General features: G+C 31.7%; 1 protein-coding gene across 2 annotated transcripts; it reads right to left on the bottom strand.

Moving 5' to 3' along the window:
• Nucleotides 1–1,401: 1,401 nt before the first annotated feature.
• On the bottom strand, nt 1,402–21,283 carry LOC143063835 (uncharacterized). 2 transcript variants are annotated; one of them, XM_076236222.1, is made up of 4 exons: nt 21,157–21,283; nt 9,628–10,270; nt 4,285–4,395; nt 1,402–1,821 (listed from the first exon to the last, which is right to left on the bottom strand). In XM_076236222.1, the coding sequence occupies exons 2-4, from the start codon at nt 10,238–10,240 to the stop codon at nt 1,793–1,795; spliced, it is 753 nt and encodes a 250-aa protein (XP_076092337.1). In that variant the 5' UTR covers nt 10,241–10,270; nt 21,157–21,283; the 3' UTR covers nt 1,402–1,792. The 2 variants fall into 2 exon arrangements, with proteins under 2 accessions (XP_076092337.1, XP_076092338.1); XM_076236223.1 differs by lacking the exon at nt 21,157–21,283 and adding an exon at nt 16,338–16,451.
• Between the last annotated feature and the right edge of the window lie 4,566 nt (nt 21,284–25,849).

Raw genomic sequence — 25,849 nt, 5'->3', positions numbered from 1 at the left:
CAACATCTAAATATATAATATATTTTTTTTATTAATTATTTCATTAAGAACGAAAGAAACTTGGTAAGGAGTTTACCAGGGGGAATTAAACGACTTTTTATTTGTTTTGAAAGTAATAATACGCCTTGGTATATATTGTAGATTTTCGTTTTTGTTCTCATGTTTTTGGTTTCTTTTCAATGAATGAGTTTTTATTCTCTAATTGGTAAATGCTGCCTCTATTTTCTTCCCTTTTGTACCTTTGCAAACAATGTTCGATAGTTTTAGTTCCCATGTGTCTTAATTACTAGTCTAAACTTCAAACTATGAAAACTCTGAACGAAAGATTTGAAAAATCATGTTGAAGGCATCTGTTCAAGTAGGTATATATGTTCTCATATTCAAATATACAATAATCGCGACTCGCTTCTTATCTTTAAAATCAATAAGGTAATGTCTGTATACGTTTCTCAATTTTTCTGAGGTTTACGTGAACAAAACACAAGTGAAAATACTTCCTCTGATTTAATTAATGAGTTTGATTCTCCATCTGATAACCTCTGCGTAGAATTTTTTGTCTGCATTTGTCTCTGTTTCAAACGATTTGAAGGATCGTGGTGAATGTATCTGTTCAGGTGGGTAGTTAATACTCTCATATTTGATTATATACTATACATTTCTTAATTTTCCCTAACTTTACGTTACAAAACACAAGTAACAAAGCTTCATCTGTGTAAAGATTTTATTAATAAAGTTCGTATTTTATATATAAATATATATTAAGGTGGCTCGTGGGTACAAAAATTTCAGCAAAAAATTGAACCTTTATTTTTTCATTACAAATTTTATTTATTACACTATTAGTTATTACTTTATCATATGGTACAACAATCAACCTAAAAAATCGATTCGGTTTGGCCCCAGATGACTTTTAAAATGTTTATATCATTGAAAAAGCTCCAAATTATCTCCCTTTGGTGCAAAAATGCCATTTTTTGGCATTAAATTTGAAATATCTTTTTTAACTCATCGGGGACCTATATTTTTTATTATTGTTTTCATATAAGCTGTACATAAACTAAATAATTGTTAAATTTAAGCGATTTCTGTAATTGGGTTATTTTTTTATTTCGATATTACCTCTATTTCTCCTATTAGTTCAACAGAAAAAAAGGACATTAACAAAAATGTATGCTTTTTCCGGAGGCAGATTGTGAGCTTAAATGAACGGTGACCCCATTTTTTTATTTCATTTTTCTTTTAAGTATATGATCAAGTTCATTTATAAAAAAATATAGCAAAATCCTATATTAGAAAAAAAAATTGATTTATACCCAGGAGTCCCCTTAATTTAAATATAATATCTAATGCATGGACATTTGTCATTCGGAGGTACTATTTACAATGAAATGAATTTTTCTATTTACAGAGACACACGTTTTTAAAGCTACCTGGCTCCATTTATTCGGGTCTATCTATATACTTCTGACATTTAAGAAAACCAATATGACTTATAGTCATAATAATACAATGTATTATTACCAATTGAATACAATATTCTTCAATAAAAATTCAGTTGCAATATTATATGATTCATAGTTTTATAGACAAAATGGCCCGTTTTCTTGATTATAAAATGATTTTATTAGTAAAAGGAAATTATAATAATAAGTACTAAGCATGGAACTATGCTTATATAGTATACTTTCAATACTAGTTTAACCGAATGTTAGATGCACAGGCTGCACTTTCATAATATTCAAAAATAATTAAAATAGCTGTCCATTTAGTAACACTATATTGTCGTCATTTGCTATCTAGGCGATGTCCTTTTTCGTCGTCCTGAAATAATAAAAGAGGACGATATTTTACACACCATGTCTCTGTTGACGTACATACAACATGTATCTGACTGTAAACACCTATCCTGGTTTGACATGATGTTTACAGAGTCATAATATCGCTGACGATATTTGGATAAGGTTAAATATTAGTACATTTTGTATGTTAACATTTATATCTGACGCAGTTAGAAAAAAAATCTTTTATTTTATTTTCACAAATATATCCAAGAGCAGACATAAATGTTGGTGATTGACCCCACAATATTCTATGCCTTTGCATATTCAAGCATTGAGGAACCTGTATTTTCGTTTTTTGTTCTCCGGAGAATGCGAATGCTTGTGGTTTGTGTGGTACGTTCTTCTGTGTTATGTTGTTTTGGCATTGCTGTTATGCTAGATGGTAGAATTTCAATACGGTCACTTTTGTTTAACAACATAATACGTAGTCAGATTCGCGACGAACAAATGGTCTGCATATAATACTTAAGTTTTTTTTGTCTTAAAAATTATTTATCAAACTTGTTAAAAGAAGTTTTGATAAAGTTAAAGGGTTTTATTAGAACAATTATTTTGCCCTCGATTTCCCATTGTTATGACAAGTGTTAAGTTAACTTCAGACGCATGTTAACTTTTTGATGAATTTGTATAAAATGTTTCTTGTTTTTGTTTTTCAAGCACCAAAAGCGTTCATTTCTTCACTTTACTAAGAATTTCATTAAAAACACGATAGCTTTTTTGTCTCTATTTTATCCGTTTAAAAAGATCAAATTATAAAAAAAAAAATTGTAATATTCTCTAAAATTGAGAATGGAAATGGGGAATGTGCCAAAGAGACAACAACCCGACCATAGAAAAAAACAACAGCAGAAGGTCACCAATAGGTCTTCAATGTAGCGAGAAATTCCCGCACCCGGAGGCGTCCTTCTGCTGGCCCCTAAAGAAATATATACTAGTTCAGTGATAATGAACGCCATACTAATTTCCAAATTGTACACAAGAAACTAAAATTAAAATAATACAAGACTAACAAAGGCTAGAGGCTCCTGACTTGGGACAGGCGCAAAAATGCGGCGGGGTTAAACATGTTTGTGAGATCTCAACCCTCCCCCTATACCTCTGGCCAATGTAGAAAAGTAAACGCATAACAATACGCACATTAAAATTCAGTCCAAGAGAAGTCCGAGTCTGATGTCAGAAGATGTAACCAAAGAAAATAAACAAAATGACAACAATACATAAATAACAACAGACTACTAGCAGTTAACTGACATGCCAGCTCCAGACTTCAATTAAACTGACTGAAAGAATATGATTTCATCATATGAACATCAGGCACAATCCTTCCCGTTAGGGGTTTAGTATCATACCATCATAACATATATGAGAAGAACATAACCCGTGCCATGCCAACAACTGGTTTTTGAATAAATGTGTTTAGTTCCGATGCAAAGACCCTATAAGTGAATCAATATTAACGCCAAAATATGCAATCTTTAATGACCTGACAACAGTATCGTAACTATATCCCTTTTTAATAAGTCTATTCAAAGGTTTTGTTAGTTTTTGAGGTGAATACTGACACCTTTGTGCTTTATAAAGAATATTTCCATAAAAAATTGGATGTGAAATACCTGAACGTATAAGAAGTCTGCATGTTGAGCTATATTTACGAATGATGTCCTTATACCGATGATAAAATTTAGTAAATGTTTTGACTAGTTTGTGATATCGAAAACCCTGGTGTAATAATTTTTCAGTAATACATATTTCTGTCTATTCGAAATGACCTTAAAATGTAGATTTTTTATGTTATTTCTTCAATGACAGAAAATAAAGCGTAGCCATTCCTTAAATGTTTGGGTAAGAGCAATAGAATTGTAGCTAAAATTTTGCCATCTTGATCTATAGGCAGGGCGTACTTAAAAAATGATTTTCAATACTGTGTTTAATACAACAATTGCATTAACTTTAAATAAGATAAACGAGTTATAAAAGTCAACGACTGTCAAGTCAATGTCAATTTCTTCGATGAATGAAAACGAATGTAATATATTCTGGTTACCTGAGTGGAAGTACTCTAATGCCATGATGACAGCATACAAATATCAAAATGTACATGTCTGTTTGTTTTGTTCACATATCGTTGTGAAATTTTACGTGAATATCATACAAGTGAGAGGTTTGCTAGCTATAAAACCAGATATAATCCACCATTATCTACCAAGTGAGGAATATGACAGTTGTTATCCATTCGTTTGGTGTGTTTGAGTTTTTATTACGGACTTTGAGTTTTGAATTTTCCTCGGAGTTAAGTATTTTGTTTTTTGTTTTTGTTTTTTACCATCCCAAATCACTAGAAAGGATCCGGTTTCGTAGTGATTCACTGAACACCACCCATTGTGATTTTTAACTGAATGACCTTGTGCTGGGTATCTTTTTTTCCTTAAAATCCTATACTTACTTGTTTTAACATTTGTTTCGGATTGACTTGGATATTTCTTTTCCTGGCCCTGATATTCTTCAGGTTGAGGAAAATCTTTAACATTGTGGAACAGGAAACGTGTTTCTAAATCTGAAATAATGAATAATTTTGTTTATGGTAATGTCTGCCTGACTTGGTTGGTAGATAGCTTTGTTTTAATTTTGAGATTATCAATCGCCCATGATATCTCTTTTCCGTAGAAACCCTCGTCTTTATAAGCACAATTCTTTGTCTGATAGGTTATCAAATATTATAATTATTTTTATAATATCTGAAAGAATGACACTTTAAATAATCTCCTTAGCAACCATACCGCATCTCTGTTATAAGCCTGTTTGTAAGTATATGTTTTTTTCCAAATACACAAATTTCATCTCTACTTCAGCTAAACACCAAAATTAAATAATCATTTTCTTCATAATTACATACTAGTACATCAGCAAGTATGTCAATTAGACTAGACTGCAGTAAAAATCATTTACATAGAATTGAGAAATGTTTGTGTTTTGGCAGAAAATATGCGTTTTTGATAATGCGAATATTTATTAATTATCAAGGGTAATGATAACGTAATTATATATTTCATGTTTTGAGACTGTCCTTGTATGTCACGTTTTCACATTTCAACCAAAGCCTGGGCTTATGTCGGAAAACACGATTAGAGTGAAGAAAATGATATCTCTGATAAATTGTATATAACTATTTATCTTAGATCGGAGAGCAGAAATTAAACTTATTATAACAATATTTCTTAACTTAACTTCATCAAGGAATTGTATAGTAATAAGGAATGGAAACGCAGCTAAAGATCAATTGGAATTTCTTCGGATCGATAATTTATACTAAGTATCTGATTCGATCGGAGTATGATAAATACAAAGATTCGTTATAAAGGAAGACAATTTCCTGTTATTATTATATATTTATCGATAATATAAATTCACAGGGTCATCTTCCTTCGGAAGATATAAAAGAGGATACAAATCCAAGACAAAAACATCTACTCTTTTGTGTAAAAGGGGGCCCTTTAGGTATCATTTTATTGCCTTTTCGACCTATGTTTTAAATACACTCTTTGTAATAAGGTATCATTTTAATGACTTCTCGACCTATGTTTGCAATAAACCTTTATTATAAAGTCATATTGAAATAGACCTCGTTTTTTAAATTTCCGAGAGTTTCATCTGTATTGTAATACAAAAAAAAAATACAGTATTTTGATTTATTTGTCTATAATACAAAAAAAAATAGTATTTTGATTTTTTGGTCTACAATACAAAAAAAAAAAAAAAATACAGTATTTGATTGTTTTTTTCTAAAAGGCTCGACAACCATGAAGACAAAAATATCATATAGCTAAAAACATTATTCTAAAACTTGGGACTTTTTTATGTTTTTGATACAGTTTCTAAATTTTTTTTATGATTTTCAAAAATTGTATTCAATGTGTTGATCAGCTATCCTACACACTTCTTGGTTCATATACACTTTATCAATTACAAAACAGTAACCCTGTTCACACGACACCTAATCGGTATATATCCACACATAAGGATTAAATGGCAATAAAGTCGGACTCAACACACTGCAGGTAGGTAGTTTGACATCCGAATTCAACTAACATTAGATTTAGATTACGCAAATACGTATTCCAATCCAGAATGTCATTGCAAATGCTTTCAGTTTACCATTTCTTACGCACAAAATAGGTACTTGCACAAATATTAATTCCACTCTGTAACATCTTTGTTATAATGCTACACGTATTGTTTTTCTTTTTTTATATTTGTTTTGAAAATGTGTTTGTTTATAATTCTCTGTTTGTATATTTTTTTCAGAGTTTCTGTAAACACCTTGATTTCAAATTATCAAAAGGGACGGTATATCATTTTGCAATATGTGTGATTTTGATGCATTTTATAAGTATACCAATCAACTTGCAGTGAACCAATTCAATTCAATTCTTTATAACTTTAAGCGCATTATGCTTAACTGTGGCAACACTATAGAATAACGTTTAATTAAAATCTTATAGATGTTTCTATTCTTTTTAACTGACTTATGGATTGTACTTGTATCTTTAATGATTCAATTCAATATAAAAATAAGGTGATATGGTATGATTGCCAATGAGACAACTATCCGCCTAAGTTCAAATGAAGTAGATGTACGCAATCATAGGCTAAGTATTAGTTTTTATTAAATTTGTAAGGCAATGATTTGCATTGTTTGCAATGAGTTATTTTCTTAAAGTAAATACGATAACTTTGCACAAAAATGCATATGAATTGGAACAAAGTTTTGAACAGTAGTTTGGCTGCTTAAACATTTGTTAATGTAAAAGAGTTTTTGTTCAGATGTATATGCTCACATATCTCGTTTTTACTTTTAAATATGAAAACTGATTTCAACCGCCATTTCCTCATGTATACAAAAGGGAAGTTTTCTGAATATCGCTTTAAACAGCTACACATGATTGGTCACTGCTTTAACCAAAAAGAATTTTTCTACTATTGATATTGTAAAATGAGAGCTTCGAAAAATCCATTTACATATGATAAGTGGGCTGACTATTGTATGAAACATGTACGTATTTTATCACAACCACAGTTGATTATCGACTTTTAACATAAGTTCCTGCTAGACTGCAAGTTATCGAGACATACCTACATAATTCGTTGTGTTCCTTTTAGAACAAATATTGTTTTTTTTTTCATTTTCCATTTCATTTTTGTATGGAATAAAGAGGAATAACCCTTGTTCAGAAGAAAATAGTAAGGTCTTTAGTTTAAATCTATTATGGATTATCAGTTTGTATTTACTCTTCCTAGACATCCAAGTCCACTTTTGATAAATTTTAACACTTAGAAAGGTATACTAGTCAACAAAAGAAACGATACACGACTTTGAAATAAAATTTATCAAAAAGTGTTACATATAAAACAAAATGATATACACTATTTTAAAAAGCTTTCATTTGCAATGTATGCACATGTGATAATGAAAATCAAAACTTTTCGGAAAGTATCTAAATTCCGTGTAAACGATCATAGGGTGTAAATTAGTTTTGCGGAAAGTTGAATAAAAAATCGACACATTATTTTCTAAGTACTAAATAAAATTTCAAATTTGTTTAAAAATATTCCATATGTTAATCAAGTTATGTTCATCTTGTAACTAATGGGTTGAAATATTGTTTTTTTTTTTAAATTTTTGGGAAAAAAGTGTTTTTTGAAATCTCAAAAATTGCAAAATTTTTTTTTTTTATTTTCGTCTCAAATCAATGCTTTAGATATGAAAACAATACACAGTAAATTTGCAACCTTTCGGATTAGTTTTAAGATTGTTACCGCTTTTTGAATATCACTTTACACATACTGTATATGGTAAATCAGTTGATAATGTATACATTTTAACGATTTCTCGTTGGGCCGAACTTTGCTTAACTAATAAACGAAGAAACTGTATGATTTTTAAAAACAAATTGATGGCAAGCACTGTCTTTACCTTTAAATGAGAGGTTGGCATCATTAGTTGGAACTTCTGTTTTTAAAAATGTCGTTTAATGTAAATTTTGTAAAAAAAAAAAAAAATCGCGAAAAAACGTCACAAAAGCAAAAAAAAAAAATTTGTTTTTAAACGGGTTTATATTTCCATAATGATTAAGTATTACTTCCTTCAATATTGGCCCAATGAACGGAAAACTTTATCTTTAATTTGAAAAAAAGTCTTGTATCGTTTCTTTTGTTGACTAGTATATTAATATAGTTTACGTTAAATTATAATCTAAATAATGACAACTACATCCATTAACACAGATTTTGTATAGCAAAAAATTGCTTCCAAACGAGGGTTATCTCTCTTTTTTTCCTAACAAAAATGAAATGAAAAAAAAAAAAAATAAAAACAACACTCATATTTGTACTAAAAGGAACAAAACTAATTATGTAATCATGTCTCTTAGGCGGAACAATTATACATTTCCTGTATAGAAGTTAGCGTATTTTGGTTTGTGAATGAATTTGTAACTGACAAAGGAAGTTGAACAATAGCAGATATTATCGTTTAGCCTATATATAATAGTTAATCAGTAAAAAGAATCTTATAACACAATATTTTGAAACCTAGTACTCATAACTAAACAATTACAGTACATACATGTTTCATGATAATACGTTATTTTGATTGGTTAACACCAATCTCGCGTCATTCTAAAATAAAGCTTCTTTTTTAAGAATTGAATGCTTCTTTTTTTAAATTTATTTAAGAAATAATTGATGCAATCTATACTTTATTGTAGTTCTAACATGGGTAGAATTATATTCGTGATTATTTTTGCCCGAGCGATACAGCGAGGGCTAAAATAACACGAATATGATGCCTACCCATGTTAAAACTACAATAAGGTATAGCTTGCATTAATATATTTCGATTCTGAATAGGACAATTAAGGTAATTTCTATGTCCGATAAGTATAAGTGTAAAATCATTTGTGTAGGCTCTTCCATAAACCTCCCTTTTTTGTTTGTAAAGAAGCAAACGGCTGGCACTGTGATTTTTTGCTGTCATAATAAATGAATTAGTAACATCATGTGCACCATTTAAGAGTTTGAAAGTGTTTTAAAGTTAAGGAATTATATTAAGGGTATAATAATTTGATAAAATTCATTATTCTGAAGAAGTCAATAAACGCATGTGCAAACACATTTTATTGGCTTAGAGCATGGGTTTGATCACAAATCGAAAGAAGCACGTCATATTAAAATGGGGTTTTAAAGCGTTGACCGAAGTTCATTTTTAAAATGTACGCACGGTCAACGCTTTGACAACCTTATAAATTACGAAAAGAAGCTTTCAATACTTATACTTATACTTACATATTTTTTGCTAGAATCATGAAAACACAATTTCTATCAAGTTTTCTTGTATTTACCTGTGAACTTTATTGTGGAATCTCATGTCGTCATGAATGTTACAATTCATTTTGAAATGAATGTTGATTTCAGAATGACGCGAGATTCCAGTTAGCCAATCATAATAATGCATTATAATGAAGTATACATGTAATGTTATAATTTCACAGGTTAAAAAGGAGAACTTCATAGAAATCGTGTTTTCATGATCATAGCAAACAAGTATAATTTTAAGTATTGAATGCTAATTTTAGTCATTTCATATATGGTTGTAAAAGCGTTGACCGTGTGCACATTTTTAGAAATGTACTTCGGTCAACGCCTTTACACTCAAGACAGAAAGTTACCAAATGTCGGAGAAGATATAAACATGTTCCGTAATGTTTCATGAACTAGATGCAATGTTTACCTGGTGTGGGTGAACCATGGCTGCGTGAAACACTCGACTTCCTAGCTGGTAACTTAGGTGGAAGTTCTAAAGCGTTAGATACTAAATTCGTTGATCTAGTTGGTACATTTCCATTAGCTGTTTGTTTAGGTAATGATCTGATATTTGGTGGAATTTGAGGCATTGTCTGATTGGTTGGTTGAATAGTCGCTTTAGTCTCATTGGTTGGTGGTGGTGGTAACGGTCGTTTTTGAGACTCAGATGTTGATGACTCATTTGGCACTGGAGGTAATCCACGACGTAAAGTCGAAACACTATTTTGTTCATGTGGTGTTATGGGACTGCTGACGTATCTGTCCTCCGCAGGTGGCGGAGGTAGAGGACGTTTATTTAGAGTTTGTCCACCTGTGTTTAACGAGTTTGGTACTGCAACTCGGCGAGGGGTTTGACTCACATGATTGTTCGGAGAACTGTTAGCATTTTGTTCCGGAGGTGGCGGTAAGGCTCGATTTTTAAGTGACGGCTGATTTTTTGTCAAATGCGAAGGACTGTTAGGTGTTTCCGGTAAAGGTCTCCCTCTCTGTGATGGAACTCGGGCTGGTAGCTTAGGAGCTGACATAATGTCTAACACCATAATGAGGCTACATCATAATAATACTTTCCACTGAAAATATAAAACAAAAATGAAAGAAGAAATTAGACCACTTCTATTTTTGTACTTCGGCTAAATAGAAGACATCAGTATTTTTTTTACTCTAACCAATAGCAAGTTAGCAAATGCAAATTTTAATTGTTATTCTTAAAAGTTTCATATGGGAAGTATTGGTTTATGTATCCGAAAAATATAATATATAATATTTATAATCATATACACAGCAAAGAATTGTAATCCAATCAGAAAGCATCTATAAAAAACCGTTGCAAAAAGTAGCATAGTCAAAAGATCAGTGTGAAAAATTAAACAATACAAATTCCAATGAACAACAGCGATATAACCAATTCTAATGCAACAAATTTGTAACGTTCATTTTGATTGGATAACGTCACACATTTACATGGCATCAATTTACAATTGATGCTATGAGACGTACGCACAAGCGCAGACGGCATATGGCAAACTTTAGATACATGTTTTAACGTTGTTTTCAGTCAGTTTCATTAGAATGGAGATACAATGTAACAATATTGTATTTTAAGCTCCGACGGCATCAATTGGGGATTTGATGGTCGCAAATACCCGTTTACTGTCTCCGCTAACGCGTCGCCAGTAAACTTAATTTGCGACCATCAAATCCCCAATTGATGCCGTCGGAGCTTAAAATACAATACAGTTATCTCCTAAATAATAGGCTGATACTTTCGATGTTATCAGACCCTATATGATTTTGCAAGGTGTTGGAAATAATAAAAAATCAAATTAGAAATACATTTTTTTTTTAAATGATAGAAAATAGAATAAAAGTGTGGCCAAAATTGACTAAGTCCTCACAAACGCATTTCTAGCAAAACTAATTCGAGGTAAATTGATTCTTTAAGTAGAATCTGATCCAAACTGCAAAAAGGCTGAATTAATAAAATCATTACATCTGATAAAAGTTTACTCAAACCCGAGGTATTCTCTTGAAGGACACAACAAAATAGACAAGTCATAAGTCAACATGTAGCTTTCAACTACATGTATGTGTCAATACAAATTATAATGCTCTAAATCCCTCTAGTCTATAAAAAAAGTTGCGACTATATTATACAGTCAGAGTTATCAAATCCACCACCAGCACAAAATATCTAAAGACCTCAACTGCATGGCAAGTATAAGATCGCCTTAACTGCATGTCAAGCTATACAATTGGCCTGTTGACAAATTGATAATTTAAGTTATTGTATCGCATTATACATCCTTTAACCGGAAGATTAAAAAGGATAATTTCCTACTATATATAATAACTATATTGTAATTAGCTTATCACAATAGATACCAAAAAAACTGCATCCAATATCTACAATAAATGTACACAAAAAACTAAAACGAAATAGTCTTACCGACCTATACGGATATCCTTGTAACTTGGGAGAATCCTAGCAAAATCTCTTTATTTGAGGTAATACGATTGGCGCTTTGTAAAAGCAGAGTTCGGATATCTTGTAGACCTGTACAATCAATGTTCAATCACCAATTCATCGGTTCCGGAACACAGTATGTTTGTACTGTTTGGACAACTTAACAATCGACATTAAAATATATCTATAATACATGACCAACTAAAAGATATGGCAGCTGATTTCACTACAGTATTAAGTATTCGAGAGGCATCATTTATCCTACATCATGGATCTTCCGACTAATGTGTGAATGCTATCGACCTATTCAAGTATATGATCATACTTATTGTAGTCTACTATATATTTTTTCGACTAAACCTCACACTCAAAAACATGTTAGTTATGTAATTGTTTGTACAAGGTTTAGCATTTTTTTTGTCATATATTTATTTATGCAAGTGCATAGTAATATACAATATATATGTGCATTGTCGGAAAATACAAAAAAATATTTTTACAACCTGGATTAACAGGACGAAAAGTGAGCTTTTCTCCTGTTTCTTATAAAGTACAAATAAAATTCATAGATCCAATAATGTACATATATTGTTTTAATCATGCAATTTACATCTTTCATTTGAAGCATAAGTTATTTGTTTAAATCCCTAAAGTTGTGTCTGATTTTCAAAGAAATCGAGATAATCTAAATGCAGACTGCAAAGATGACCCCAAAATAAATTGTCAAGCAAAAAGAACTTTTCACATAACGGCTTGCTTGACATGAAAGCGTATAACAGGAGACACAATTTGTACAAGTGGATTTGAAGAAACAATTACACGTGTACCTGACATTTGTACAATAGTTGGCTGATTGCATTAAGAAAGATATATCAATGTCTGTCTCGTAGCAAGATTAATGTGATCGTACGTATGACGTTTGTCAGGATTTATTATGGTAAATACATAGCTTAGCCCAGGCTAAAGGGACATGTATTTCAAGGCAAGAATAGGGGAGTTCCAAGCTACGAAACCGATCGCCAAATCTTCGGAACAATAGTTCACTCCTTTTCTTACCAACATTAACATTTTTGAATGTGATACAAAACTATATTTCTTAGTCAGACTCTACTGGCTGTCAGTTTGTTCTTCTGCTGAACTTGCACGAAATATTATTATGCAATCAGGTGCATAGCAACCCCAAATCAATCAATTGTGCATCTATTTAAAGAATTGTTGTAAAGTAAAAGTTTAGAATCTGCCATTTTACAAATGATAAAAACTGCATTTAAATGTAACTCAGTACAACTGTACGCTTATTGGATACGAAAATATTTTGTCTACACAGAGCAGATTAATACATATAGTCTATTACATAATACATAATTCACGTCACCATACGCAGGTGAAACTTGTCCTTTATGAAAATTTCTTTTTGTTCAACTTTGAAGTACATAGAATGTTTACTCAATTTTTTGTTTATTTGATTCATTACAATCTGATTTTATCCGCGGTTAGTTATTTCAATATTTATATAAATAGCAAAATAGTATTATTAATAATAAGAATGGTTTATTTTTCAAAAGCAGTTATAAAATTAACGTTATAAATAGTCATATAAAAGCCTCAGTGGTTTATAGAATATTTTCATTAAATTATAACAGGCATTTATCTGCTTTGATAAGATCTTCTGATATTGTGACTAGATAATGTTTTACTCTAGCAAAACAAGTGTTCGGTAAAGCAGCGTCAGTTTTAAACTTTCACTAACTGTTCGATATCATAAAACAAATATCTAAGCAACACCTTTCGAATCATCACAACCGTGCAAGAATAGAGTTGGGCGTTTGGTTTTAATAGCAACGAGAAATTTCCTTAATACAAATGTTTTAATTATATATTTCTTTCTAACATCAGCATATTTATCACATTCCGTTATGAAATGGTATTCATCCTCCACTTGACGTTAATTATCACACATGCTACAAAACTAGTACTTGGTCTCTTTAAATATTTAAGTAATTGGCGATTTCAATATTAGACGTTGTGCAGTTAATCTACCTTTCCAAATATATGATTATGATTAATACTGTATTGTCTGATATAAAAGACCTCGACATGTGCATGAAAAATGTGAAACAGTTTAAATGAAAAAAACTACCGCCAAGTTTATACAAAACAGTTTACGAAAAACGAATATGACAGACATGAACAAAAGACAACCACTGGACTACATCTACATGTGCTGTTCATTCGAGATTCGTTAGAATAAAATTACATTTCACTCACAGAAATCAATATTTTTAACATATTGAGATAAATTAAACTATTATACAGTTTGGGAAAAAGATATGCGTTGAGAATTGTAGTCGAGTGACATTTATAAAAAAAACCCTCTTAGTTCAGGACTACAATGCTCTCATACACATAACATACGGCTTTGTTTTGTACCTTTTGACAGTTTTATTATTTGTACTTTATATATTTTAGACTAGAATTAAACTATTCACCGGATTTGTTATAACATAAGCAACACGACGGGTGCCACATGTGGAGCAGGATCTGCTTACCCTTCCGGAGCACCTGAGATCACCCCTAGTTTTTGCTGGGGTTCGTGTTGCTTATTCTTTAGTTTTCTATGTTGTGACATGTGTTCTATTGTTTGTCTGTCTGTCTTCTATCATTTTTAGCCAGGCGTTGTCAGTTTATTTTCGATTTATGACTGTCCCTCTGGTATCTTTCGTCTCTCTTTTACCTAGTCGTCAAATAGGTTTAACAGAAAGGCATGTTTTATCCTCGCAAACAAAGTTTGGAGTGGTATCCCCTCAGCTGTCCGTCTGGTTGTGCGTATCCTGTGCACACTATTTGTACTATTAAACTAAGGTTTGTCAAACATAGTATGTAATAGCATCATAAACTGAGGTGTCATATACCAAAGTCAGGTCAATCTAACATTGACGTTGACATTCTATTGAAGTAAAACATTGCCTGATTTGAGTTCGGTGTATAACTTTGACTCGTAGCATCTCATAAAAAATAAGAGACTTTTTTTTAAATATTTTTTTGTATATGTATATAAATATATAGAAAAAAGATAGGTATAGTGTATTGATCCATGACTCAAAATCGCGACACGCACACGAAAAAAAATATTAAAACATAAGATTTTATTTGAAAGATGAACCATTTCCATAATCTTTGTTGGATACATTCACTGCAAAATCTACACTAGTCTGGAGATGGCTATAGTTAGTATCCTCTTTGCTTAGTTATACTACTAAATATAAAGTAAAGAGAAAATTGTCCTGTTAAAAGGAAGTTTAAAAGTCTTGTTCTTTTCAATTTGGTTTTTATTTAAAAGAGAGATAGGGAGTTAATAATAAAACTTTACAATGCATATAAAAGAAAATTATACCATCAGACTTATTCAACTGATTTTTAGTTAACTCTATCTTTAGTATAATACTTCTAGGTTTGTTATACTCTTTCAAACAAGAGTACAAAAACACAACATATAAAACTAAAATCTGAGCATAAACCCTAGATCAAAATCAGGGGATATCACAAATGCTATGAAAGGGTAAACAGATCCTGCTCTACAGTTGGCGCCCGTCGTGTCGCTCATTAAGTCTAAATTGGGAAAAAGGGGACGGAATTTTAGTGAAGACAAATGGAACATATCTGTCGTTATCTGTGAATCAGATCTTACATAACAGTCAACCAACTCGCGATGTCATCCGAAATGAAATTAACGGTACCAATTTTCATGCACCAGATGCGCATTTCGACAATACATGTCTCTTCAGTGATGCTCGTGGCCAAAATATTTGAAATCCAAAGCTTATATAAAAGATAAACTTTACAAAAAGGATGATTTAAACTGCACCACTTGGAACTCTTTGTTTAAACCCTATATCAATGAAATTATGATAGTAAATAGAATGAAATTCAAAACAGTTTGGCTGTGGCCATTGATTGACACATTAAGTTCATCAATTGACTGGGACAATTTAGGTGAACGTTTGTATGTAACGACCATTGCTCACTGTGTACCTTTTAAAGACACTTAAACTATGGGGTCACCAAAGGTTCTCAACACCTTAATAAAGTAATTCGAAAAAATTGATCAGAAATAACACGATGTTTTGATTTATATCAATTATATAAATCAAAACATAAAGGTTATTTCTGATTAATTTTTCGAATTATTTTATAATTAAAGGCGTTAAGAAACCTTAGTGACCCCACAGTTTAAATGTCTATCGTAGGTACGTCGTGAACAGTGGTCGTTACAGACAAACGTTCACGTAAATTGTCCCAGTCAATGGATGAATTTAATGTGTCAATCAATGGCCACAGCCACACTGTTTTGAATTTCATTCTATCAGTACTGGAGAGGAGATACTCTCCGAGCACTCCAAATTCCTTTACCAAATAAAAACTAACAGCCACAAAATTCACCTATAGTGCTGAAAGTGGCGTTCAACACCAATCAATCAATGATATAAAGAAATTGTAATAGAAATGTAAAATAGAAACATTGAAGTCACATCTGAATATATAGAAAACGAAGATGATGAAGGCACAAGTTATTCCTTCATTTACTTTCATGGTCCATTCAATGAAATTCAAAATAATCAAATAGTTACTGTAGTTACCCGGCATGCAACCTGTACTTTTAATTGTTTACTTACATGAATTAGGTAATAAATATATATCCCCTCCTTTTGTAATAACTAAGTGTGTATACACTGAACAACTAGGAAAATGTATATAAAATGTTGTATCTCAAGTGTGTGTATGTGACACATTTCCTGATCATAAACCTGACAATATTTATTGTTTATCATATAATTGGTAATATGTCTATGATCAGGCATTTATAATATAGTAAGGTCATAAATTGTAATTTCTGAAAATGTCCCTATGCAACATAAGTATAAACTATAACTGTTTATATATACTCTCATGTCATATATCTTATAAAATTCAATATCATTATGAAAACATTATTATCAAAATATAAGATAGATGTAAAAAAAAAAAAAAATACATGTAGATGGTTTAAATATATCTATATAGAAAATGAAAATAAAGAAAGACATGTCAATCACGGACTCTTAATGGAATGTTGCAAAGGATCTTAAAAGTGCAGATAACTTTAAAACTCCCACTACGAGGTATCGGGTTTTATGTATAAATTCATACCAATGCAAACTGCACAGCGTTTATATGTATTTAAACATGCAATACGCTCCCTCAAAACGGCTCATCGTTTATTTGTATTTATACATCCAATACAATCCCTCAAAACGTCTCGTTCTGCCAGACAATTGAAATATTTGAGACTAGGCACATTTATACTACATACATACACAGACATTTTACCAAATCACGTTAGTTCAAAATTTGAACTACATATATAATGCTTTTGGTTTATGTACACATGTGGTTTTTTAATTTATATTTGAATACATACTGTATGGAAATATTATATCAGCACACGTTTTTTTTGGACCTTATAAATCAAATACTATTGACATATCAAATTGGAATATTCTGTTTGAATTAACGATACATTATGTTTTCGATTTTTCTTAATAAGAAACCGAAAGTATCTTAAATTAAAACCAAAGGGAAATGTCCTTAATCTGAAACCTTGAAAGTCAAATCGATCAATATAATATCAACACATTTACTTTTGAGCTATATACGTTAGGCACGAGAGCAAAATTCGTCTTAAATTGTTTTTCGTAGTCTTTAGAAATTATGCTTTTAAATTTTTCTGATATATTACTTGACAGATTTAATAAGTGACACATACTTTAAAATTAAAAGCCCACAACACTGACTAGATAGTCCTTCGCTTTTTGGTTTTATAGTAAAACAATTATGATTGACAGCAAGCACCCTTGACATACTAACTTTTGACTTGGGTCAGGCGTATATAGAATGTGGTGGGGTTAGACAAGTTTGTGAGGGCTCAACCTGAGACAGTTGTGTAACAGCACAAAATAATCCAAATTTTAAAACTCAGTTTGAAATGGCAAGGTTTATCAGATCGGAACATTGCACAAACCCAACTTACATAAAACCAAAAGACCCAAAGTACCAATCTAATATAGATATAGGAAGATGTGGTATGAGTGCCAATGAGACAACTCTCCATCCAAGTCACCAAATTGTCAATTTAAAAGTAAACTATTATAGGTGAAAGTACGGTCTTCAGCACAAAGCCTTGGCTTACACTGAACAGCAAGCTACATTTTGTATAAAAGGACCCACTCATGACTAGTGTAAATCCATTCAAACAGGAAAACCAACGGTCCAATCTACAAAAAACGAGAAAAACTTATGAACCACACCAACAAACGACAACCACTGAACATCAGGTTCCTGACTTAGGACAGGTGTAAATAAATGCCGCAGGTTTAAACATTTTAATAGGTACCAAACTTCACCCCTATATTATGTATTATATCTTTATATATTTTTCTCGGTTGTTTTTTTGTGTATTATTGTTTATTTTATCTTTAAGCCATGGCGTTGTCAGTTTATTTCATAGTCTGAATGTCCCTTTGGTATCTTTCGTCTCTCTTTCACCTAATGTCACTAGAGTTTTCACTATACTGACTGATAAATAACAAACATAGGTAAAATATAGATAAGCCATGAATAAACAAGAGGCTCTCAAGAGCCTGAATCGCTCACCTGAATTTTTTTGGTTTAATCTCTCATCAATGATTATTTTGGCTTTTCAATTTATTTAAATGTTCTTTGAATCGTCCTATTTTCTTCAAAAGCAAAAAAAAAATCATTTTCTCCTATGTTCTATTTTAGCCATAGGAGCTATGTTTCTTGACATACAAGGAAATGAAATATAAAATTTATACTAGATACTCTGAAACTCTGAAACTCATTTAGCCTAAGTTTGGCTGAAATTGATACAGCAGTTTCATAAGAGAAGATTTTTTAAAGTAAGTCAACATGGTGAACAAATTGTGAAAAAAGTCTTTAAAGGGCAATAACTCCTAAAGAGGTCAATTGACAATTTTGGTCAAATTGACTTATTTGTAGATCTTACTTTGCTGATCATATTTGCTGTTTACAGTTTATCTTTATCTATAATAATATTCAAGATAATGACCAAAAACTGCAAAATTTCCTTAAAATTACCAATTAAGTGGCAGCAACCCAACAATTGGATGTTTGATTCATCTGAAAATTTCAGGGCTGATAGATATTGACCTAATGAACATTTTTACTCCATGTCAGATTTGCTCTTAATGCTTTCGTTTTTGAGATATAAGCCAAAAACTGCATTTGACCCCTATGTTCTATTTTAAGTAACGGCGGCCATGTTTTTTGACGGATCAAAAATCAAAGCACACACTTTGTGCAGGATAATCTAAGGAACAACCATGCTAAGTTTTAACCAAATCCATTCAGTAGTTTCAGAGGAGAAGATTTTTTAAAGGTAGCAAATATGATGAACAAATTGTGAAAAATTGTCATTAAAGGACAATAACCCCTTAAGGGGTCAATTGACAATTTTGGTCATATTAACTTATTTGTAGATCTTACTTTGCTGATCTTTTTTGCTGTTTACAGTTTATCTTTATCTATAATAATATTCAAGATAATGACCAAAAACTGCAAAATTTCCTTAAAATTACCAATTAAGTGGCAGCAACCCAACAATGGTTTGTTTGATTCATCTGAAAATTTCAGGGCTGATAGATCTTGACCTAATGAACATTTTTACCCCATGTCAGATTTGCTCTAAATGCTTTCGTTTTTGAGATATAAGCCAAAAACTGCATTTGACCCCTATGTTCTATTTTAAGTAACGGCGGCCATGTTTTTTGACGGATCAAAAATCAAAGCACACACTTTGTGCAGGATAATCTAAGGAACAATCATGCTAAGTTTTAACCAAATCCATTCAGTAGTTTCAGAGGAGAAGATTTTTTAAAGTTAGCAAATATGATGAACAAATTGTGAAAAATTGTCATTAAAGGACAATAACCCCTTAAGGGGTCAATTGACAATTTTGGTCATATAAACTTATTTGTAGATCTTACTTTGCTGATCTTTTTTGCTGTTTACAGTTTATCTTTATCTATAATAATATTCAAGATAATGACCAAAAACTGCAAAATTTCCTTAAAATTACCAATTAAGTGGCAGCAACCCAACAATGGTTTGTTTGATTCATCTGAAAATTTCAGGGCTGATAGATCTTGACCTAATGAACATTTTTACCCCTGTCAGATTTGCTCTAAATGCTTTCGTTTTTGAGATATAAGCCAAAAACTGCATTTGACCCCTATGTTCTATTTTAAGTAACGGCGGCCATGTTTTTTGACGGATCAAAAATCGAAGCGCACATTTTGTGCAGGATATACTAAGGAACAATCATGTTAAGTTTCATTCAAATCCATTCAGTAGTTTCAGAGGAGAAGATGTTTGAAAAATTGTTAACGACGACAGACGACGACGACGACGACGACGACGGACGCCAAGTGATGAGAAAAGCTCACATGGCCTTTTAGGCCAGGTGAGCTAAAAAAGGAAACTGATCTAAAACCTTCCTGAGAACCATAAAACACGTTTGGCTGTTTATTGCCATATATATGTCCAGTGCCAACTATTTCATGAACGTTCAAGACTTTGAATAAGTTAACAAATATCTCTTTCTTTATCACTAAGTTTGAGTAGCCATGTACATAGAGTGAATCGAAATATATTGATTTCTGTGAAATTTTTCGATTTGCACTAGGTAAAGACTAATTGACATAGTATTTCAAAAACTCTTTTTGACAAGTCCTGTTTCTCTGCGAAAGTTTAACGCGAATTTGACCATATTATAATTAATTTCATTGTTATTATCTCTGAAAAAACTTTTTACTGAATGTTTAACCTCACTATCAGTAAACACATTCATAACAAAGTTATATACACTTTTGGCCTTGCGTCAAACACCACTCCAGAGGATCTAACGTATAAGTATTTTTGATATAAATGTTTAATCACTTTGATACACGTAGATAACATAAATTGAATCATTTACACACTATACAGCGTACTTTAAATGGTAAAATAATCAAGGGTATACTTAACACTCGGTTTAACATATTTATAGTTTTTAAAACATCTCCATAAATAGATAATGTTTTGTTGGAAATATTCAACAAAAAGAAACAAAAAAAGTATTCATCAACGTTGATGTATGGTATTATTATATAATATTTCCCATTTGTTTTTGTTTGTACTTAGTAGTGAAATGAGTAAATGATTAATACAGTAGACTTGACAAAGCTTAGACACAAGAAATAAAACCATACATATATGTACTAATAGTCTGACCGTGACCTACAATAACTTTCTATAAAAAAAACATAGATGTTAACATTTAATGAAAGTATATATAAAGTATTGAGCCAACTATTTGGTATCTTAAAAAAAGAAACCATTTAACAATGAAAAAAATATGTATATACATGTACTTACAATTGTCCACTTTTAAGATTCAGTATATATAACTATGATCAGCTCTCATTTCATTATTAATAGTAATTCATTTGTCTGAATAATTACATACATATCACTTTTTGTACTAGCATAGGTAAGGACAAACAAGGAAGTTAAAATTTTATGGGGTAACCAAAGGGGTAAATTTTATATTAACGTACAGTGAATCACATTTAAAGATTCCATATGAAATTTAATCTCTGGTTACTAATTCGTGACACTACAAAACCTGTCTTCAAGGATGTTTGATCAAAAAGGGAGTCTTGCATTCCTTGTAGGTACGGAGTTTTCTTGTATTTAATTCAAATGTTTTTTCTTCTTCAAATTAAGTAGGCGAAAACCTGGTTTTTAAGAATAATAGTTTTCCTGTAATGTGATTTAAATATTATAATAAATAATTTTATATATTCAGCGTGAACCAGGAAATAAGACTATTTCCCAAATCCCTAATTCATTCATTTTAAAAAATACGTTAGACGTTTAATACACTCTTGCCGTCTGTCAACCAGTTACAGGAATTATTTTGATTCCCATTATCATTATCATTTTTCAAGTTCTTTAGTTTAGCAAGAGTTGTTTTCAAATGTATAGGACGTGACACAAAACCTGCACTAGACTTAATTTAACGTCACCGCAATTGTAAATTTCGCTAAGTCAAACAGAAGAACCTCTTTAGCGCATGGGTTTTAGTGCGGGATGGGTGAAATCCAAGCGACCATATCTATATCTCATAGTCAATCCTTGTGGTTTTTAAAATGTTAGTGTTGATTGCAAAAAAAGCTAATGTTTTAAAAGTTAAGATGGTACCAAGCATAGGATCGCCGAAGGTGGCAGCATCATGCCTAAAACAAGACAAATGGGATACCTATAATTGCTTACATCTACTTCATTTGAACTTTGGTGGATAGTTGTCTCATTTGCTATCATACCACATCTCCTTATTTTTTATAAAGAACAATTTGTGTCCAGACAACACTACATAAACACCCCCTTCCCCCCCCCCAAAAAAACCCAGACCAAAAACAAACAAAACAAAAACAAAACAAAAATAAACTTTTAAATGGATTTGGATTGAATTCATGTGATACGGTTAATGGCCTACCAGTGACTTTTACTTTCAGTGACGCCAGATTTTAAGGCTTCATACATTACAGTTTGCAAATGATTTTTGTCCAGTCCAAACCTAAATTTTATACAAAAATCATAAACAATCAGTAAATATAAAACTGTTGTATATCGAAAAAAGCTATCATATAATACAATGAAATATTTATTCATTACATAATTTCAGCTATTAATTAGAAAAGTATTATTATCATTTAATTTGGATGTACAAAGAATTATTTCATTCTTTTTGATAAAAAAAAAACCAACAAACACAGCAAAAATAGTATAAAATAGCAATATACTAATAAGAAACGTAAAGCATCAGATTCTTATTAACATTTTATTACAACACTCTGCACCTAATATCTAGTTAATCTAATAGAGTAAAACAAGGAAAAACCGACGGTTATAGCAACAGTAGGTCACTAAACGGCATTCAAGACCGAATCAGCCCAGGGGCGGATACAGGATTAGACGTTAGGGGGGCGTAGAATAAAATTTCGCCGAGCGGAGCGAGGCGAAAAATTTTTGAGGTTAAAATAATCAAAGTTATTGAAATATTCTTCTAGAGTGGGTGCAATGTAGATAGATATCTTGCCAAGCGAAGTGTGGCGAGAAACATTTGTGGTAAAATGAGCGAGAAATTAAAGTTTCAATCTAAAACCGCATAATTTTAATGACAATCTACATTAACCATAATGTGAAGAGTTGACAGATAGACAGGCGGACCGACAGACGCAAAGTGAGACGAAGCAAATGACGATTTTTCATCTGACCAATATGAGATTTTGAAAACGAAAATTATTACTGGTACAATTTATTTGTCAATTCATAATATGTGTTTTTATTTTTGTTCTATTTTCGGAGGTCGTGCTAGACTTTTCAATTCTGTAAAAAAAAAAAATTGGCCGCTAACCACTAAAATCAAAATGAGATCCTTAAAAAATTGTGCTTATTTTCTTGGGATCCCATGTAATACTGTAGTACCTACTGGTTTGGTCCTTGACCGTTCATGCATGCTTCGGCAAAATTTATATATGTTGCAAGTGAGAATCATATATTGTCACAGAAATATTAAATAATGAGTCAAATTAACAAACTAACCTCTCGCTTGAACCATAATCTTTATCTTTCCTTAAGAAAGAATCTAACTTAGACTGCTTTCTTGGTCGTGCCATGATGAAATAACCCAAATAGCGGGTAGGGCACTTCCACCTTCTTCGTGGGAAAGTGATGTAGGAATGTTTTTGAACTTCGATTATCAAAGAAATTGTTTATTAAAACTGCAACTACAATGTCACAATTGTTTTATTCTAACTGCTGAAAGCCTATGATATTTGTCATCAAACGCAGTACCGCGTTTGACACCTTCCTTTGAAGTGTAACAGGTTTATAGAACTTAAATAAACAATAGGTCAGTTGATTAGTAATCACGTTAAATAATTCTGTTAAATTACTGTTTTATATAGTAATACTTGTTTGAATGTTAAAACAGATTGAATGCGACGACATTAGGCTAGCTTTCGTCGTCTCTTCGGATACTTATTACGTGCGGACAACCCATGCTTTGCAAATTTTAGGGGGGGGGGGGGGGGGGGGGGCGCACGCCCCCGCCTAAATCCGCCCCTGCAGCCAATACCGTTTAATCAGCTATAGAAGGTCCCGACATAACAATATGTGAAACAATATTTAGTGAAACAAATCTAGAGCCTTTTTTATGACAAATTAATTAACAAAACACAAATATCAGAGACAGGAAGACATGAACAGGCGACAACCAGAGAAATACAGAGTATGGTAGGGTTAATCGTGTATGTCTTTTCTTTTTAATAAAAGGATATGTGGCATAAACACACCTAACATTAGTTTCTTTCTTTTGCACTCGCCTCCGACTCTATTATTATTAAAAGTGATAACTAAAGATGTGTTTGCACATGTATAATTATGATTACATAATTATGACACATTATCCACTTCAAATAAAAACGAGGCTTGTATAGGGTATATTGGGATACGGGATATTTGCCATTTTAATTTTAGGGATACGGGATATTTGTCCTAAAAGTAAATGGGATATGGGATATTGATGCATTTATAAGGATATTGAATTTTTAACATGAAAAAAAATAAGTTGAATTTAAAAGTTAAGTACAGAAATATTTACATCTCACTTGATAAAATTGCCCCAAAAAGTTTAATATTAAAGGTCATTTTAGTGCTTTGTTGATTTTAATTCAGTTAATGGTCGTTTTATTTAAAAGTCATCCAAACCCAAGCGAAAAGTATTTATCTATTTTTGATATTTATATGTTCATGTGTACTGATAATTTTAAAAGTATTTGTTTTGCTTTCCATACTTCGTTCCTGATTGTTAGTTTTCCTTTTTTTGATGGTGATGTTCCTTTGGCACTATCTTACAGTGTTTGTATATCACAACACCTCCGCTATGTCCGTGTCTGTTGTAGCGTTTTGGATTTTAATGAACGAAATCTATGTATTACTGGTAAATAATATTAAGTCAGGGATTTAGTTACCACAAATCACTTAAAATCTTTACTAAATTCTAGATTTGGTTTTGAAGTTTGGTTCTTCCTGTAAATTTTTTTATTTCAAACGGGATAGCACATCCTCATTTTTACGGAGATGTTGTTTACCGTGCCATTGGATGTTGGATGTGTAATGATTGATAATTTAGTCTCAGATGCATTGCTTTTTATTAGTTGTAATTGGCTTTGAACTAGCTGTCAGTAACTGCGAGTACTCTCAGATCTGTACATAGTGTCTTTTTGTTGATGGGATGTACAAGCACTCGGTCACGTCTACTCTCTGTTTTTGTTGGATGTATTTCTATTTGTATCCATCTGATGAGTTAAGCCTTTTTCAACTGATTTGTATAGTTCGTTCTTATGTTGCACCAATGTCCCAGGTTAAGGGGAGGGTTGGGATCCCGCTAACATGTTTAACCTCGCCACATTCTGTATGTATGTGCCTGACCAAAGTCAGGAGTCTTTAATTCAGTGGTTGTCGTTTTTTGCTGTGTTACATATTTGTTTTTGTTCATTTTTTTATACATAAATTAGGCCGTTAGTTTTCTCGTTTGAATTGTTCTACATTTGTCATTTCATGTCTTTTTATAGCTAACTATGAGGTATGGGCTTTGCTCATTGTTGAAGATCGTACGGTGACCTATAGTTGTTAATTTCTGTGTCACGTGGTCTCTTGTGAAGAGTTGTCTCATTGGCAATCATACCACATCTTTTTTATATTATATGCTCATATGCATTGATAATTTTCTTGAAATAATCTTAGATTTTTGTTAGATGTATCCATCTGATGAGTTAAGCCTTATTGTTGTCAATGTTTTCATTTGTTTTGATGCTTTATATGATTACAGGATATTTTCTAGTGTTTTAACTCTTATTTCTTACGTGGCGTGGCGAGGATCTTCAGAGGTCTCCACGTTTTACAGATTGTTCTGATGTGCAACGGCTGTTTTGCCAGACAAGCTGGGCCGAGGGACGTCAGAGCACGTCCCATATCAAAAAGTAGATATTTCGCTGTATAA

This window comes from Mytilus galloprovincialis, chromosome 2 (assembly GCF_965363235.1).
Source record: "Mytilus galloprovincialis chromosome 2, xbMytGall1.hap1.1, whole genome shotgun sequence".
In the NCBI taxonomy this organism is placed as follows: Eukaryota; Metazoa; Mollusca; class Bivalvia; order Mytilida; family Mytilidae; genus Mytilus; species Mytilus galloprovincialis.
This window is presented reverse-complemented; position numbering and strand designations above follow the sequence as displayed.

Coding starts and splice junctions, on each gene's coding strand:
- LOC143063835 (XM_076236222.1), bottom strand. CDS start 10,240: ATGGTGTTAGACATTATGTCAGCTCCTAAGCTACCAGCCCGAGTTCCA. Junction 4,396..9,627: donor CCATGGTTCACCCACACCAG/GTAAACATTGCA, acceptor TCATTATTTCAG/ATTTAGAAACACGTTTCCTG. Junction 1,822..4,284: donor CGAAACAAATGTTAAAACAA/GTAAGTATAGGA, acceptor TTATTATTTCAG/GACGACGAAAAAGGACATCG.